Source organism: Cyanistes caeruleus, chromosome 3 (assembly GCF_971803275.1).
Source record: "Cyanistes caeruleus chromosome 3, bCyaCae1.hap1.1, whole genome shotgun sequence".
In the NCBI taxonomy this organism is placed as follows: Eukaryota; Metazoa; Chordata; class Aves; order Passeriformes; family Paridae; genus Cyanistes; species Cyanistes caeruleus.
This window is the reverse complement of record NC_141703.1, coordinates 58,707,122-58,726,374: the sequence shown is the minus strand read 5'-3', so window position 1 is coordinate 58,726,374 and position 19,253 is coordinate 58,707,122. Positions and strand designations below refer to the sequence as shown.

The window sequence follows — 19,253 nt, the reverse complement described above, 5'->3', positions numbered from 1 at the left end:
TGGTGTGTCTTTCCAACAGTGGGAAAGAGGGCTCCATAAGAACAAGGAGAAAGGTGATTAAATCTCTAATCTTTAACATTGTAACATGCCATACATTTGAATATTCTCAGGTTCTAGGCCTTTTCAGCTAGAGACATATGGTGTGTTTTGGAAGAGTGGTTGTTTTTCCTTTTAGCTCAGTTTTATTAGGTTGTGATTGCTCCACGATGCTATAGGAAGCCAGCCTCCTGCTCTTTCATGTGTTATTATTTGTATCAAGCCAGCCGGATTGTGAGAAGGCAGTGAAGGGAAAGAGGAGAAAGGTCACCACAGCCCAGAGTGAAGAAGTAGGTGAATAATTGCCCCTTCACTGCTTCTGCTCTCACAGGGAAAAATAAATAAATTTAAAAAAAAATCTTTCTTGTCAACATCTGAAGATGTGGCAGTGAGAGTGCTGAATTATGCATTTCTGTTGAAGATAAACACATACTGCTTTGGCTGCTTGTTGCATGAATTGAGTTCCATTTTTTGAGGAACTCGGGCAAACTTACACATGCTGAGGTGCACTGGGTGAAGCTGCTTGTGAAGAAATCTACCTTTGACTTTTTATGGTGGATAAATATTCAGGATTCAGATTGGATGTCCAGCAGAAAGTGTTTTCTTTGGAAAGCAAGCATCTTAAGAAATGAAGTGTCCTTGAATTAATCAGCAGAAAAGGCAAAGCATTAAATTATAAATTCTCATCATAAATATTCATAACCCTCCTCTGGTATAATCAAGAACAGATAAGAAGTTGTGCATAAAACCCACAACAACAGGCGTAGGATCCTGTGGTAAGATCTTTCAGTTCAAATAGTTTGTTTTGAAAGAGCTGGAGCTAACAGTGAAACACATTCAGCTATCAGCAGGCATATGAAGGACAAACTGTCATAAGTCCTGCTGCCTCCAAGCACGGGGGTTACCTGATCCCTTGGAGCATGGAAGCGCAGTTCAGGGCTAATGAGCCATGAAAATCCCTGAGATTTCAGGCCCCCATACTGTTCCCAGTGTGGTCAGTGCCAGCATTTGAAGGTAACTGTGCTGGGACAGGATGGCTGGCATGATTCCCAGCCAAAAATTGGCATGATTCTTCAAGGTGCTTGTTTACCACATTTCCCAGTCTCTTGCATTGGTGTAACCTCTCTTTTACTGGTACTTTCCTCAGAATGGTGCATGTTGCCTTTAGGCTAGTGCCAGGTAGATATGGGAGCATCTCAAGTGCTGCTTGACCTCTCTGTGTGGACAACCTCAGATCTCCAATGAGTTCAAACATCTTGCTCATACCAAGACACATGTTACTACTATAGATAGCTAAAATTAGGTGTCCATATTTGTACCTGAAACTCACCTCTAAGTTCAGGCTGAGCTTGCACCCTAGACTTTATCTAATCTCTAGGATGCCAGCTAGTGCTGGCTGCTGTGCATGTTCTCTGTGCTCAGCAGTGTGCCACAGTCTAGATGCTGACCTCGACTTGCAGTTCTTGCTGCAGACAGTGAAAATTCTTGTCCTAACTCGGGCTTCACTGAGTTTCATCCTGTCGAGACCAATCAGCCAAGCAGTGTTACAATACATCTAGTTGAAGTGTGACATATATTTTGGTGTGATATGTGTAAAGAGACACTTTAGGTCAGAAACTGAAATGAACAGATTGAATTTTGATGTAAATTGATGTGTGTAAGATTTCTCAGTCATAATGTCCTATTTTTTTTTTTTTGTAGAAAGAAGAGAGTTTTTGAGCATTACCCTATTCATATTTGAACTTAAGTATTCTGAGATCCTGTCATGCATAAACCTCCATGCTCAAAAAATTCTTTATCTTTCCAATTGTAGAAAAAATGCTTCTTATGCAATCCTGTATATTACTTCTATCGTGATAATACTCATAGAGACCATAGGAAATAATGAAATGGAGGAAACATAAGCTTTCAATATTGATCATTATTAGGAATGATCCTGAGAAAATTCCTAGGGAATTGCATTCAGATGTAACGTAGCCTCCCCACAGAAGTGGGGATTTCTAGTGGATGCTTATTTTTTTGACTCTGAGAATCCATGCTTTTGTTGCTCTTCTAAAACACCCTTTGAAGCTCATGGGAACTTTTCCTGGATAAGAGCTGCAGGATTGGACCCTCTTAAGAATGCTTTCCATGTGCTAAAAGTCCCAGATAAACAACCTGATTGAATCATTAACCTTTTGCCTGATTGTTGGCTAATTCAAAAAGCAAGGGGGTCCTTTTATAGAATCAGCAGGCAAGGAAGCTTGCAGATAAAGAGATGCTCTCATGTGCCAAGTGAGTACAAACCGTAGGCTGAAAATACCAGACTAATTTTTCCTCTGTCACATCAACCTTTGCCAGCATAATTATGATTACAGAACAAAATTAACCTTTTAAAGCAAAGTGGGAATTGGCTGTTCCTCTCAATAGGAAAGGGGAGAGGATGCTTCTATAACAGGGGTGGATCAGCACATGATCACAAGGAGAGAAAGTACCTTTCAGAACACGATGATGGCCACAACATTCTCACTTAACAGAAACAGGAGCAAAAAAGCCCCCTGCTTTTCAGAACAGGTTAACCTGCAATGGAATTCTTCTCCATCTCAGAAGGCAGACTGCCAGCCTTGCTCTATATGGATCTATAGAGGTCAAGCCTGCTTGAAGACAGTGTCCTGGTCTGACTGATTTTAGAAAGTTGCTGGGTTTGTAATTTCTTTCTTATCTTCCCTCATTCCTCCCACATCTTTTCTTTTAAATCTTCATCTTGCACATTTTTTCCTCCTTCTATACTCTCCAAATGTGTGCTGGAGAAATGTCTGCTTGCATGCTACAAAACCTGTTTTGATAAATACCAGTTGCAGGTAAATGACACACTAAATGAGCATTGCAGATTTTTCCTGCCCTTTTCATTAAATGAAAGTGACAATGCTTGGAATGAGGAAAAACTGAAACTGAGGATTTTTTCACCTTACCTATGCCTCACATGGGCCCCTTTTCTTCCCATAAAGGGCTAATCCAGGCCCTACGCACACATCATACCCTACTTGAGACTTTTATGACAAATGCAGCAGCAATCAGTACTAGTTATTGGTCTGTATCCCTAAAAATAGGACATGCACAGAATTTCTGTGCCAGCTTGTCAAGAGACTACAGCCAGTCCATAGCAGGTAGATGCAGTAGAAGAGCAAAGATTATAGGCTGCTTAAATCTATCTGCCAATCAACAGAGCAATGTCGTGATCTTTTTTCATCTGATATTTCTAACCCATGGAAACTCCTAAACCAGATCTGAGCAGGTGGGAATCTCCACACAGAACATTTCAGTGCTTAACATATGTGCTGGATTTATCTGCAAAAGCAGTATAGACCTGTCAGTGCAGCACTGCTGAGAAAATTTTATTTGTCCAATAATTCGCCAGGGGAGCTATTAGCTTAAGTTCTCTGCGACACTGGTGTGGCTGTGCAGAGCACTGCAGAGTGATGGTGCTAGTTCAGGCTCAGCTATACTCTGCTGGATGGTGTTGACATGTCCTTAAATGACCTAGATGGTTGACTGAGTGAAAATCCTCTAATATGGGAGGAGAACTTCAAGTCTGCATTCTGCAGTCAGGGCTGAAATAACTATGTGTGCCTTGTTCCAGCCCTCAGCATTTTGTCCAGGCTCTGAAAACCCTGGAGAAAACTTCAAATTCACAGGTTTCTCGCTAATGAGTAGCCATCACTAATTGCAGCAGCCTGTTTATTTCAGTGGTTAGCGGATTTGGTCTATATTGCATTATTATCACCAGTATTACTGTGAGAAAGGTTATTAATCATTACCAGTATTACTGTGAGAAAGGTTATTAATACCTAGACAGATTTCTGGATGCCTCTGTGGCAGACATAGCTTCACACAGCAGTGCAATTTTGCTCAAAAATAGACTTACTTCATTCTTCTTAGGCTGTAATAATATTTATTTTTTATTTATTTTTTTGTTGTTATCATTGAACAAACTCTTGACACACAGTTTAAACATTTGCCTTTGAATAATTTTTCCAGACGATTTTTTTTTTTGAGGTTCTCTTTCAATGCCAAACTGATTTTGGTCATCAGTGAAAGTTTGAGGTCCAGCTACTTCTGACTTTTCCAAAAGGATTGGTTTTTCCTGCTATTCCCTAACAGATGATGGTGGCAGCCAGGGCAAATAATCCCAGCCATCACTGCTGCTAGCCAGTTACAAGGAACTAGGTATAAGTCTTTTAGGCTGTTATGTTTTGATTCTTAATTGTATAACTTGAATTGTATAACTTTTGACTCTTAATTGTATAACTTCAAGTTTTCCTGGCTTGGTCTGGGAGATCTAGAGCATCCAGTGCTGTGTGCCAGGGTGTTTCTGCTACAGCTTGTGGAAACTTGACAGTTTCGAGCAGCTCCAAATGGCTGCACACATTTAGTACAGAAGATCTGTTTCAAGCTCAGATTTAAATACATGGAACTGAGCATCCTGGTTTTGGTGTATACTGTGTATGTCCATGCAGGGTTTTTGTAGTAGTTTAAGATTTATAGTGTAGTTGTGCCATTATTGAGAAATATACTTCTGAAAAGAGGATCTACTCTTATGCTTCTACTCCTTAATCCACATCACTAAACTTATGTTAAGGATCTTAAAGGATGTTAAGGACTTAAAGGATCCTCTTCAAAAATTTCCATGCCATGAACTCCTATACCTCCTCTTTGGTACACAAGGGGTTCCATCAAGATTGAATTATGTAATAAGTGTAGGGTTTTTCTGGGTCCCTGTCTCAAGTGCTGCTGCCAGAGAAGAAAAACAAGGAGTCCAAGGTCTTCACACCATGGCAGGATTTCCAAGACAATGGGGAAAAAAAGCACTGACTTTTATTTAATGTTGAGATAATGCAAGAATGCTTGAGAAGATGTAGGTTAAGTCTCTCAGCTGAAGAAATAATAGTAATGGAAATGACAGTGCTATAGATAGAGGGACAAATGCCATCTGAGGGCATAAATATGAAGTTACTAGTGCAACAAACTATTTATATTTATTCCTACTTATCTTTTGTGAAATAATGATATATGAAGGATATGGGAGGGAAATTATGCCCCTTTACCAAAGCATTAAATTTTAAGGAACTAACATTTCCAAGGGAAGTCCCAAGTCCATATAATATTCTTAACATTCTGCTTCACAATGTTGTGCTGTGACCTTTACCTCAGCAGATATGTGTGAAAATATATTTATCTGGACAACTATTTAATGATTCAAAGACTCAAAAGGCTGCTATATAAATTACTCCAGCTAACGCCTGCCATATATTTAACACTTTCATTTAAACCAGATTTGATTTTTAGCACTGTGTTTAAATATTTCCTCCCTGCCCAAAGAAAAGCTTCAAATCAGTTCTGCCAGCGTTTGACACAATTCAAATGTACACAGGGTAAAGTCCTATTTGGATTCAGAGTTAATAGGAAATGATGTTGAAAAACTTGGGAATTCTTTATTGCATTTTGCAGCCTTCTCTGGTTGCTTTTGAGAGATAATCCTCTGCAGATTTCCTAATAAAATTTTCACCAATGTAAGTTCTTGGCATACTGAGGATAAAATTAGCTCACAGAGACAATATTGGCAATGAATTAAAAAAATGGAAGACTGAGTAAAATTCTGCCTTCAGTTATCCCCAGGCATTCCTGAGGGGATTTTGTGAAACTGCCAACAATAAATGAGGGTTAAATTTCATATTTTTTAATGTGTGTGATGAGAATTACATTTATGGAGTTTATGTGATGAATATATATGGCAAGTATGTGGAAACTATGCACAGAGTACTCAGAAATAGAATAAGGATGTCAAAGAGGCTTGTCTTATTTGTGAACCTGGACTTGAATATGTATCTCTTTTCTTTCCTTCAGGTCAGGGAGTACTCAAAACGAATTGAAGTCTATCAGCAGAAAATCCTCAATCTAACCATCAGAGTGCAGCAAATGGAGATGGGTGGTGTATCTTACACAGAACTGGACTTCCAGTTGCTGAAAGTGGAAATCAGTGACCTAGAGAGACTGGTCACTCAGCTGAAACCCAGCCTTGTTGGAAGCAATGCCATCGTTGAGCAAATATATTTGGAGGTATTGCCAAGGTCTTTTAATCAGCCACAGAGGGTTCAAATACACAGATAGTCTATTCTCTCTTTAGTGTTTAGGTTGAGGAAATGCAGTCTGTCTCTACTGCAGATAGTGGAATTATTTTAGCATTTCATCAGCATAAATTAAAAGAAAGCTTGACCTTAAGTGTATTAACATCTTATTCCTTGATACAGAGCACAGAAAAGTAAAGAAACCCCATAGCAAATGGATTTTACTCTGTTTTTGCCAAATATCTACCTGAAAGTTAAAAGTTTTGCATAGAGTTAAATGCACAAGCTGATTAAATTATTATAATAAATATTAATTTACAGACCGCCATGCTTGAAAGGCTCTGTGCTTTAATTTAGATAATTAAAAAATTAGCTGCTTGTTGCTAAGGCAGTGGCCCAATCAATATGAAATCAAGAAGTGGGAAAGACTATCACCTTCCTAGCAGACTATAAATCACATTTTCAAAATTGTAGTTAATCACTCACCTAGAGAGAATAATTACTTAAGATGGAAAGTGAAATCTCATTTGCTCCTTTGTCCTCTAGATCATCAAGCAGCTGATTAAAACCACTATTTATCTTTGCCAATAAAATTTGCAGATACTTTTGTAAGGCTGGACTAAGTACTATTTTACTCTTAAGACTTACTGGATAGTTTTACACTACGAGTAAAATAATACTATTTTTGCATACTGTTATACAACTTAGTCTTAAAGCATATCCTTGTGGTTACATACTCTGCTGGAAATGTCAAGCTGAGGCTGTGAGGATAAGGCCTATTTCTTAGAACCTTTTTCTGTAGCGTCTTCTGTGATCAGCACTGCCTGCAAATATCTGTAAAATAATTCACAGAATAACTAAGTTGGAAGAGACCTTCCAGATCACCAAGTCCAACCCATGCCCTAACACTTCAACTAGATCATGGCACTGAGTGTCATATCCACTCTTTTTTTAAACACATCCAGGGTGGTGACTCCACCACCTCCCCGGGCAGACCATTCCAGTATTTATCATTCATAATGTTATAATTTTTCATTTATAATGTTCACATTAAACTTGCTGTCTGTTTTTCCTCTCTAGATCACCAATCTGACTATACTGGTAAGTGAGCTAGAGTCACTGGATAAAAATAATGTCCTTGTAATTCGTCGACAAATTGCGTCTCTGCAGAAGCGATTGAAAGAGTGTGAAGAGAACGCAACCAAAACTACACCACCCCCTTATTTCCTACCAGGTAAGCATTTCTGTTGGATAACACATAAGAGATAATATAATACTGAATTAGAACTGTAAATGCAGAGACTTCCCTTTGTTAATATTAAATACAATTGTAATGATACTCCTTAGCTCTTGAAAAATTGAGCAGACAGCTCCTAATGTTTCAGTAATGGTTCAAAAGGAAAATAAAGGTAGGAATCAAATTCTTACAAGCACAGTAGCTGGAAGAAGTTGTAGTCTTCCTCTTACCTGTAGTGTGAGAAGTGAATCTCTAGCCCTCTTCTCTTTTTCTTTAGAACAATTACTTGTGGGAAATGATGTTTTTTTACTAACTAGCTTTGATTTTTAGTAGTTCCTGTGAAAGTGACCTATGTTCATTGCAGTATTGCTCTAATGCTGCTTGGAAAATGTATGAGCAACTCTTGATGTACTAAAGCTGTTGATATGCAAGCTCCAGGAGAGGACTTCGCATGAAGATTTCTTTTGCTTCACAGTCAAAAGATGCTTCTAAAACAGGTGGTCAAAGGACCTGGGGAAAAAATCTGGTCTCAGGAAGATAAGGAGGAGCTTTAATACGGATTTTAGTGGAACTAAGATTGGAGTACTGGATCCACTGGATCAGTGGATCCCAGAGTGCAGTCCATATAATAGTGTTAAGAGTAACGGTGTGTGTGGTAATTAGTTTGCAACTGAAAGAACTTTTGTTTTGATGTGGTGCTCAGTTTGAAAAATCCCATTGTGAGTGAATCGTAGTCTGAGAAATTTTGAGAGTCAGATATGATGTACTGGAGCAAAACACTCAGGAGACACTAGATTAGATATGCCAGGTCAAGAATCCCAGTTGCTAACAGACTGGAGGATTTCTAAAACCATGTTGGTCCCCTGAGTGTTTTATACACAGGGGGTTCCTTTAGCCAGTGTTGTAAGAGCAAAAGTGCTGTGTTGTATACAATACCCAGGGGAAAATTCTTGCTTTTTCACATAATCTTATTAACAATCAGCTAGAGGAGCCCACAATAAAGGAGGAGTCATATCCTCGTGCTTTCAAGGAGCACAAATTTGCACCTACCAGCATTTACCTCTCATCACCTTGAGGTCAGCTAACTAAAACATCTCATTGGAAAGGTGAGAGGCAGAAATACAAGCTTCCCTTAGGGTGAGCAGTCCCTCCTTAGGGCTTCATGGTGGTGAAAGCAGTTGCTGTGTTTCTCTGACAGAATGCATGACTAACACCTTGTCTGGAAATCAGACAGGAGAGAAATCTGAAACAAAAACCTGTGGTAAAAAATCTCAAGGCCTTTCTCTGGTCCTTAAGGAAGGGTTTAAAATGTTTCAATGAAAAAAAACCCCACAATGTTTTAGAAGTACTTGAAGGGCATCTCACTGATTTATTGAGGGTGATGGTGTGTGGAAAGAAACAATCTCGTTCTTGTTCTTGTCAAGCTTTTGTTTTGGTGAGAAAGTACTGAGCTCTGGAACAAGAATACTGTGTCCTTCCATGAGTGATGGAGGAGAGGGCTGCTTTTATCATCTGGGTGATATATCTATGGGACATAGCAGCTTTGACCATGTAGGAAAGGGGAAACTACACTTGGAGTGCAGCTCCTTGCAGGGATAGGCAAGTCATGGTCTAGAGCAGAATGGTAGCTCTGGGATGGGTAAATGGAACTGCATGTAATGGTGACTGTGATAGACTTATTCAGCACTGTTTCTCAGGGCATGGCAGGGAGATGGATAGACTTTATTTGGTCCCAAAATGGTATTTGCTTTAGCATTGCCTTACTCCTGACTGGTCAGACAGCTCAGGCACCTTTGGATATGGAAACACTGTGTTGTAGCAGAAAAGAATGAAGGAGGTCAAAACCCTATCTGGTATAACAATTTCCAGAGAGTTACTGGCACTGACATCCACTGAGGACAACCTCTGGTGCTGTCTGTGAGTTTTTCTGTCCAGAGGTAGGATCCTGGGAGGGGTTGGAGGATGTGTATAGTATCACATGGCCTCCTTTAGGGTGAGTGTGGTCTCTGAGGATGGCACAAAGGACTGAGAAGAAAGAAAAAGGCAGAGAAACTGTTGTAGGCTGGCAAGTTTTCTTCATATGGGAAGATGCTCACTCTACAGATAACCCAGGTGTTATGTAGGCTCAGATCCCTGCTGATCCACACAGGACTAGCCTATTGTGACTTTATGTGGCTGGTGGGGAGAAACTATCATTTGTACAGAGGACTTCGTAGAGCAACTACATGTCCTGCAGACTGTATCTGAAAACACTTAGAAGCAGTAAGATGTTTTTTCTTGGGAAGATGGAGTTAGTATGTGAGAGAGCTGCATCTCCTAGCTGGTCATTTTGGAAGTGCTGCATGGACTCTCACAGGTAGGTCTCTGGAGCTTTCTAGCCCCTGTTTGTGTGTTTGAATACAATTTCTGTATGTTTTTTCTGCAAGCTTCAATGCCTTGAATTCCTGCCAAACCTCTTGGCCTTGCCCCGATTTTAGTTCATATTATATTTATAATGTTTGTATTAAACGAACTCTTTGTCCTGTTTTCAGATTGCTTTTTCTTTTCCCCTTCATCCTCTCTCCTGCATATTTTGGGTAGGCAGCATGAACTAGAGAGAGCTTGGCTAATCCCCAAGCTGTCTAAGATCATGAGTCTAAATGCAAGTTTAATTAAAGCTTCTTGCTTCACACTGCTGTAGTATGCAGCCCCTCTGACTCTGTCCCCCAAGGCTTTTGCTGCTGTATTTCTCTGAGTGAGCAGGCCTGTTCTCAAATAACATAGCAGAAAAAAATCACTGGTTTCCATCTGGCTTATCCTCTAACTGGAGAGGTGTGTGTCTGAGTGTCTGATATGTAGATAGTCATCCCCATCATTGTCACTGGCTTTCCTATCTGCAATGGTTCATAGCATCTCTCTCCTCACTACTGCAGCAGGAAGAAATATTTATCCATTTGTTTTCCTTTGGGCTGATCTCAGGTGACTGCATTGTGTAGATATAGAGAGAAAAGACCTCAGGATGGTCCTTTGAGGACTCTGCAGCAGATTCTCTGTTACACCTCACTGAAATGATCTGAGAAAGCAGGGAGAAGCGAGTCAGATGAAATTCAAAGGCAAAATGGAAAGAAAAGAAAAAAAGGAGTAGTGGTTTTTTTTTTTCCCTCTTTTTTTTTTTTTATTCCTGGATTTTATACAGTCAGAAATTAAATATTTCAAGCTACTGGTGAGTAGGTCTCAGCAGGAAGAGTACCTGGAGTAACCTAATGCTGAAACTCAGGCAATCCTATTGGAGTCTTACAGTGATTTCACACTTAGCTTATGTTTTACCTCCTATGGACCCAAGCTGTCTGTATTTTTTTATATTTTGGGTTGTGTTTTGAACTGAATGCATCCATACACAAAGATAGAGGTATGCCTAGAGGCACCTGAAAAGAACTGGCCAGTTGTCCTCCCTAGGGCTTCCTGAGCTATCCCTGCATACATATGCATTTATGCACTAGCACTGGGGGGAGCTGAGTTGGAGGACCTTAGGTGCTTATTTGCCTTAAGGCACGTCAGATGAAACTCAGCTCACCTTCCACCTCATCCCCTGTTAGATGTTGCCACCACAGGTCTTCTTTTACACAGCTGCAAGCCCGTGTCTGTCCCCTATGATCCTGATGGAAGATTGGAGTGCCTTTGTGGGTCTTCCTGTGCCAGTGAGACAGTAAGAGCCAGGATGAGCCTTTCCTTTAGAGCTCTGGTTTTGGTATCTCAAGCCCCAGTAAGGCTGGTAACAGCTCCCACGTCTGGATGTGGTGGTTCATCTGACGGGAGGGGAAGGTGCACATCTGGTGCTTGAGAGCATGTATGTATGAGAATGTAGCACCAGCCTGCTTCTGGTGTCTGTGTCCCTTGTGGGAGTTCCTTCCAGTGTGGGTCCCACCTTGTCTCGTGGCCTTTGGCTGCATAGGCCAAGGGTGGTCCCTTCTCCTCTGCAATCAGATGCAGCTGCTTGGTGGGAGGAGGCTGCTGGAATATTTCCTTGTATTGTTGGAGTTAAGAAGCTGATGTGCTCTGCCAGTGCTTCAGAGTGAAGTGGATAAAGCAGGACCCAGCAGTTTGTGCCTCCTGCTCAGTTCTGCAGCCTATTAGCCAAGCAAGTCAGGCTCCCTTCAGTCCTGACAATTAGGTGTCAGCTCTTTTTCTTAATCAGAATTAATCAGAAGGATTAGTATATAATTGAGCTGAAATACTGGTTCTTTATGTGGAGACAAGTACGTGTGTATGTACCTGTGCTTGTCCTTCCCTTCTCTGTTTGCTACATAAGAAGGAGACAAAGGAAGGCAGAAATACCAGGATGTCATTTATCTGTGGCCCAAAACAATGGAGAAAGGAGTTAAAAACTTGAATAATGCATATGGATTTATTTCAAGTACCTTCTAATATTTACAAAATTACATGACATTTTGTTTCCTTTGTGCATTTTTTTCCCACAAGATGTAGACAGGGAGGCAAGTTTAGATTAAATAAACAACAATGAATTCTTCTGAACCTGTGTGAAAGACAGAGCACCCCCAACTACCGCAGAGGTTTTTCGTAAAAAAAAATAAAAATAATTATGGGAGAATTTTCAAGGAAATAAAAATCAAGCACATACTCTATAGAAACCTCAGACAATTTTTGATGTCATTAAAACGGAACACACTTCTAACTTTATTTTAATAATTCATTCTTTCATAAATAAAAACCAAACAAGTGTTCAGCAGAGAGATCTCTTTAAGGGAAGAAATAATAATTTATTATTTCTTTTGTAAAAAAGGTCTCTCTGCTGAACACACGTTTGTTTTTTATTTATGAAACAATGTATAAATTATTAAAATAAATCTGGAATTGTGTTCTGCTTAATGACATGAAAAATTATTTGAGGTCGCATATAGATGAGCTTAGCAGTGCCTCAGTACCTGCAAGCTTTGTTGCTACATTTTTTTAAACAAATGAAGAGTTTTAGAGCATTTAATAACCATTTAATTCTGAGATAAGTTTATTGTGATTTAAGCACAGTAATATATTGAATATGTCACCAGCCTTAAAGAAGTCCTTATGCTGGAGGTAGCCATACATAATAGAGATATGAGGAAAAAAACAGTTCAAATTGATTTATGAAGTTGGCAGGCTGCAAGCCATTTTGCACTGGCTGCCTTAGCTTTTTTCCTTTGCATGAGCTGAGGTGTAAGCACCTCCAAATGCTGGTAGCTGTGCCAAGTGCTGAGGCCATGTTACTAGACATGCTACGTGCCATTTCCACAGACACAGCCTGGCCAGCCATACAGCAGTGCCTGCCTTGTGTGCTATATTTGGAAATGAGGTTTCTGCTCCAGGGCCTCGTCCTTTGTAAAGCACTTAAGTGCATGCTTAAATGCTCATCTGCTCCGAGCCAGGAATGCTGATTCGAACGGATTCTTGGTGGCACGAAGGAAAGTAGTGTTCAACCGGGGTCATGCCATGTTTCAGCTGCAAGAAACCCAGGACACAAAAGTGTCTGGGGGAGGAGATGGGAGTGTTTACAATTTGTACCACCTTCTCTGCCATCACATGGAGACTCAGTGATGAGGAGCTGCTCCCATTGGCAATACTGACCCAAGGAAGTTGCCAACATGTAGCCTAGGGACACGAGGATTTATCTCATTATAGTGATTTATATTTAATATAAAACTGTTCCCCATCTTCCTCACAGATATTGAGAGGAGGCTGCTGGTGAATCACATGTCACTCAGGTCACAGTCACTGGCGTAAGACAGTACAAAACTGTGAGGAGTGAAGGTGCTATGTAGTAGAAGCAGAGAAATACATTTGAGTATACAAATGAGTACATTTTGAGAAAGGGGGAGACATGAAGAGCTTCACTGCCCAAACTGACTTTACACATTGGCACAAATGTCAGTGCTTGGACACTATTAACATTCAGGATACAGGTTTTCCTGTCCCACTGGTAGAGCACCTTTCTCCTGGGCAAAGTAGATAAGAAAAAGATTTCTCTGCTTTTGCAACTGTACATTTTTTTCACCAATTATCTTGTTTCCCAGTATTTTTCCAAGTAGAATACTTCAGATTAGTCTGCCTTTAATTTTCCTTCTTTCTGTGAGACAGACTGCAAAGCCTTTGAGAACAAAATGTCTCCTGGACTTTTTCTGTCCATGGTTTCAGGAGTTTCCATTTCATCTGCATAAGTATTGTCTGGCCGTGCTTAGGGATGGTCAGCTTTGAGGGCAAAAGATCTTTCTCTGTTACTCCTCTTTCTTCTTTGTGCGAAGAGAGAAGTTATTTATATGCCAGACATCCTTTCATATGACTGAGCTTATGAGCCATTCTTGTAATAGAGTTGCAAGAAATCGTGACATGGTTCCCACTCAAAGTATTAAAACCTCAAAAGATAATCTTGACTTTCATCAGCACCATAGCTGTCAGTGCACAGAGTTTCTGTTTTGAGGGAAGTATTATTAACACCACCATTTGTGGCCACTAATTTATTCACTAATTGATGTGTGAGACTTGTGTCTATTCATATTATAATATATCTTTAATAAGGAAGACTATCTAGGGCTAGAACCACCCTGGTGAACTGGGAAACATTGGAGTACTACTAGGCTTGTGAGCTGGTGCCAGCCACTTGATATCTCTGTCTCCATTACCTCAGGTGGAGATAACCTTACAGAGAAAAATCTGGGACACTTTTGTGGCAGTAATACAAAAAGCTAATGTTAACACTTGGAAAAGTGCATGCTGGTTTTTGCCAGTGGCAGCTTCACACTCATCAGAAGCCCAGGGACATTTTTGAGTGGAGTTTTTTTCTTACCAGTGACTTACAATATTGAGAATTTATCAGGAAACAGGAATGTCACTAATTCAGCATGAGTAAAAGGAAATTGTTCTTTGTGTTAAAATTATTTTTTTCTATGATCCTAAAAATGGTTTTGCGGTTGATATGTGTAAAACAGAGATGTTCTGGTTCAGCTTGAAGTCATATTTTCTTTAGAGTTGCCCCACATGAAAAGTCAGAGTAATATCAGTCTATGTTTCCTGGTCTGTGATTGTTACTGTCTGCAGATTTCTTTGAGGGCCTGAGGTGGAAGGCACCATGTGGCTGTGACACAGCTGTAAAGCTGTGATTCTGACAGCAGAATGCTAATCTGAAATGTGACTCTGGAATTACTGCTGCTGCTGCTCCTTTCTCCCCTTCCACAGTGAAATACACAGAAATCAGATGCTCCTCATTCTTTTTTCCTCCATCTCCCATGCTTTCAGTTCCACTGAGGTAGAAAATAACCTAAAATGCTTCTGAAATTGTATTTTCCAAGGGATTTCCTAATGTAGCAGGCTGGCCTGCCTCAAATAGGTCAAAACAGAAATTTGTCCCTTGTATGGAACAGCACAGCGAACATTTATTTTCTGTGAATTAATCCCCCACCTCCTCTTTCAAATAAGTGTAATAATATGTACTCTATTTTTTTTTTTCTGAGTTTTTCAGTCAACTTGGGACACTGGGTGCCATCCAGTTGCTGACCTTGGCCCAAAATGAGCCTTTTACACATGAAGCTGTGCATTTGTGTCTGTGCTTAGTCACAAAGCTGTTCTCTGCTAAGCACGATCTAGAGACTATGGCCTGCAAAACTTCTCTCCTAGTCATGACATTTGGAAAAACCTGTATGTTTTGTTTTTTTTCTCTTTCTTACAGGTACCTGTGTTCACCGTGGACCGATGAATGTTAGCCAGCCTTATGTTGTCAAGCTGAACTGGAGAGGATTTTCCTACACCTATGGCTCCTGGGGTAGAGATTACAATCCCTCTAACCCAGAGGAGGAAGTCTATTGGGTTGCACCACTGAACACCAATGGGAGATACTTAGAATACTTCAGAATTTATAGTTCCTTTGATGATTTGCTGCTGTTTAAATACACGTATGAAAGGAGAATAACATATGGGGAAGGAAGTGGTGCTGCCCTTTATAAAAATCATTTGTACTATCATGCTTATTCTTCGAGATATATGGTGAAGTATGATATAAAAACAAACAGGGAGGTTTTGAGGAAGGAGCTTCCAGGTGCTGCTATTGGTAACCGCTTCTCTTATGCAGGCGTAGCATGGCAGGACATAGATTTTGCTGTGGATGAAAGTGGGTTATGGGTAATATATTCAACTGAAAATAACGTGGGCAACATTGTGATTAGCAAGCTCAATGAGACCACACTTGATGTGCTAAATACTTGGCAGACGAGACAGTATAAGCCATCTGTTTCCAATGCTTTCATGTTATGTGGTGTTCTTTACGCCACAAGGCCACTGAACACTAAGAAAGAGGAGATCTTCTACATGTATGACACAAGCACTGGCCAAGAAGGTAGAATTAGCATCATTATGGATAAAAAGTTAGATACAATCCAGAGTATTGATTATAGCCCCACAGATCAGAAACTGTATGTTTACAGTGATAGTTACCTTGTAAGATATGATGTCACTTTTCAGCCTTAGTACCTCAGGGATATATGCATATGATAAAATTGGCAGCAGCCAATACGAGAGATCAAATGGACTTTTAGACAAGGCTACTGCTAGATCAGAGTTCATCTGGTCTGAGGTACAGTATGTGGGGGTGTCATACAGGTACTTACACTCTTTAAAGAGATTGCCCGCTCTGAGCACTAATATTGCTGGCAACAGTTGGCACTATGGGGCTTTTTAGGTTTTGCTTTGTGTTTACTGGTGGTCAGTGTTTTACAGTCGTGTCTCTGGGGGTAGATTCAGTGCATAGATTTAGTGCTTTTTGTTTGCAGAAATAGCTGGGCTCAGACTATCTAGTGACTGAGTAGCTAATTACCCACTGATTTGCATTTGTCAGAGTAACATAGGCAAGGCACTCAGAAGCAGAATGAATTTCCACTGATCTTTATCAGAGTGAAATGAGGCCTCAGAGAAATGAATTCAAGGATTAAAATAGATTAGGAATTAGACTTGGCCGGAAGATAGCAATCCATTTGTAAGTTGAAGTCAGTAGTATCTGGCTCAAGACTTTAGGAGGGAAGGTAAAAATGCACTGGGCTGTGTAAGTCCTACCACAGGAAGGGAAGAGAGGGCATTGTGGAAGGGACTGGGCTCACTGCCCTCAACAGCAGTGATGCAGTGGGACAGTGGCCCCTGGGCCCCACCTATAGCTTCCTCCAAGCAGTTCAACACTCTCCCTGGCTGCCATCATACCAGGCTGCCCTATTGGAGTTCTTGTGGAAGTAAAACTGTCAATATGGTTTTCATCAAATTTCCCTTCTGTCCCGCTCTGCTTCCCTTACTAATTCTGTGTCTAAACCTGGCCCTACGAATGGTCTTACTACAGTCTAGCTACATACTCTGTTTTCCAGCCAGAGCAGTGCAAAGAACACAGTTTTCCTTTTCTTTAGGCTCTTCTAAGTTTATGCAAATCCTCCCATTGACTTTATTGGCCATGAGTGGCTCTTGGTGTATATAATGCATTGCCATAGAATAACAGACGTGCTATTTGATATGCCTCTTTTCAACATTTTTGCCATTCTGTAATTAGATTCCTGAGAGCCTTGTTAACCTAGGCTCCAATTTGTTCCCTGGGCAATTCTGTCTTACAGCAAAGTAAGAGGTCTTGTGGAAAACATGAGTCTGGTCAAACTAGTTGAATATATGATATGGTTTTAATTTTTTGTAATTGGTATTGTGTGATAGTTTCCAAATATGTGCATTGTAGCTATGTCTTATTTTCATCACGTCAGAAAGCAAGCTAAAACACTGAAATTCAGAGCTCTGAAATGACAAAGAAAGCAGTTCATGTGGTTAATTTTCTTCTTTTACATATGCAACTCTGTCTGTGTCCTCTGATAATCAAAATGAACATGTATGCAAATGATTGCTTTTGTTTTAATAAAGAACTGTTTAAAAGAATCTCAGCTGTTCTGTAGAGCCATTTAAAGCTATTTGTGACAAATAGGTAACTGCTGGGATGCAACGGCAACCCTGAGCACCAAATATTTGAAACAGGATCACTGCACTGACTTGGGCTCTGTATGCTTAAGTAGGAACAACACAAAGGTGCGAGTCTATGTGTCAACAAGTACAGAAGGGGAGCTTTATTTCCCTGCATGAAAATATGTTAGCTGGTTAGGGCAACGCTTCTTCATCAAGCTGAGATGTTACTCAAGATATTGGAGGCAGATGAACTGATAACATGTTTTGAATCCAGGTGCTGCCACTTATCAGGTATGAGCATTCGTTTCTTGGAAACCTGTGAAATGAATTTGAAAGCCATGGAGGCGTTGGTGCAGTAATCAGATCAGGCACTACAGGCAGGGCTGCTGTGTGAATAATCTGCAACAGACCAAATAAGGATTTGGCTGAGAAAGGAAGAAGAAAATACTGCAAAAAATATTTTTTCCCTCTTCATCTGTGTGTTTGTGTCAATGAAGGTGAATAGTTCTCCACTTATTATCAAGAAATGCTATCAGCATAGGCCTTGAGGCTCCTCAGCTTACCTTTTAGGGAGGGAGTTGATGTTAGCATGCAAATAATGGATTCTGGGGGATCAGTTGTGGTTCTCAAGTCCTTCCTTCAATGTCTTTAATGTTTCAATGGCTTTTAGGTGAAGAAGTGTAGATTTTGGTTAGGTAATAGGAAGAAATTCTTCATGTAAATGTGGTGAGACACTAGCATAGGCTGCCCAGAGAAGCTGTGGATGCCCCATCCCTGGCAGTGTTCAAGGCTGGGTTGGATGGAGGTTTGAGCAACCTGGTCAAGTCGAAGGTGTCCCTACTCATGGCAGGGGGCTTGGAACTAGCAGATCTTTAAGGTCCCTTCCAACCCAAACAATTCTATGGTTCTATGATTCCTGGGGACAGTTTTCTCCCATTTGGAAACCACATTCGGCCTGGTCTGGAGGCTTCCGTGGTGAGCTGGAGGTGGGGATGCTCTGGTTGCTCACCATTCTCAATTGCAGTGTGGCCCAGACTGTGTGGCTTGGCACTAGGCTCCAGCTGTGACTACTGAGGGAGAAAGATCATGACAGCAGCTATCTCTTCAGGACGCCAGTCAATGTCACAGCAGAGTAGAAAGAGCATGACTGGGTTGGCCCTTGGTAGTTCAGTATGAGAAGGAAAGCAGAAACAACCCTGCACTTTCAAAACTTTAAAATATCTTGTGTAGAGGGGCTGGGTTGGGATGTTTTAGTGCTGGCAAGGCTGAGCTTGTCCTTTCATTTTTGTCCTGTGCTAATATTTCTCAGGTGGCAGGTGCCAGGGTGGAGTGGGGACTCCACATGGCAGGCCAGGCAGCCAGGGACCATCCCACTACCCCGCCAGGATTGGGGCAGCCCCAGGCACTGGGCATCCCTCTGGGGACAGTCCAAAGCTGGGCAGGGCTGTAGGGAGCTGGATGTGGCATCACTGTTTTGGGGCTGATGGCTCTGGTGCCTGACATGGGGTTCTGGGCAGGATGGAGGGAGCCTCAGTGGGTGGGCATGGTGGAAAGTGAGGTACAGAAGTGCCCCTGGGGCACTAGCACTGCTTCTCTTAATAATAAGAGGCTTTGCAGAGTTGTAGAAAGATCACTTTTAAAAGCAGAAAAAAATAAAAGCACACAAAGATTCAGCCCTTAGCCTATTGACTTGGCATTTCCCCATGGAGGTTTTGGGGTCTATAAACAATATTGAACATAAATAGTTCCTGCCACAGAGGTAGGTGGAGAGGACATCTGTCTGCGTGGTGACACAGGGAACTACAGTACAGGGACTTAGAGGCAATTTCGTTGATGAGTGGTTTTCACACCACCTATCTCAAGACACCTAAGGTGGGAGACTCGGCTCTGATCCATGCATTGATGACATGTAGGGAGAGAGGGATCTTCTGCAG

General features: G+C 40.9%; 1 protein-coding gene across 15 annotated transcripts in view; it reads left to right on the top strand.

Moving 5' to 3' along the window:
- The window catches only part of OLFM4 (olfactomedin 4), a 137,516-nt gene extending 120,221 nt beyond the window's left edge, over positions 1-17,295 (top strand). For all 15 annotated transcript variants that reach the window (XM_086881176.1, XM_086881183.1, XM_086881170.1 and 12 more), the window contains 3 exons: positions 5,920-6,132; positions 7,221-7,374; positions 15,071-17,295. In XM_086881176.1, the coding sequence (XP_086737302.1) occupies positions 5,920-6,132; positions 7,221-7,374; positions 15,071-15,864 (1,161 nt within the window). In that variant the 3' untranslated portion in view covers positions 15,865-17,295. The remainder of the gene's footprint in view (positions 1-5,919; positions 6,133-7,220; positions 7,375-15,070) is intronic.
- Positions 17,296-19,253: the final 1,958 nt, after the last annotated feature.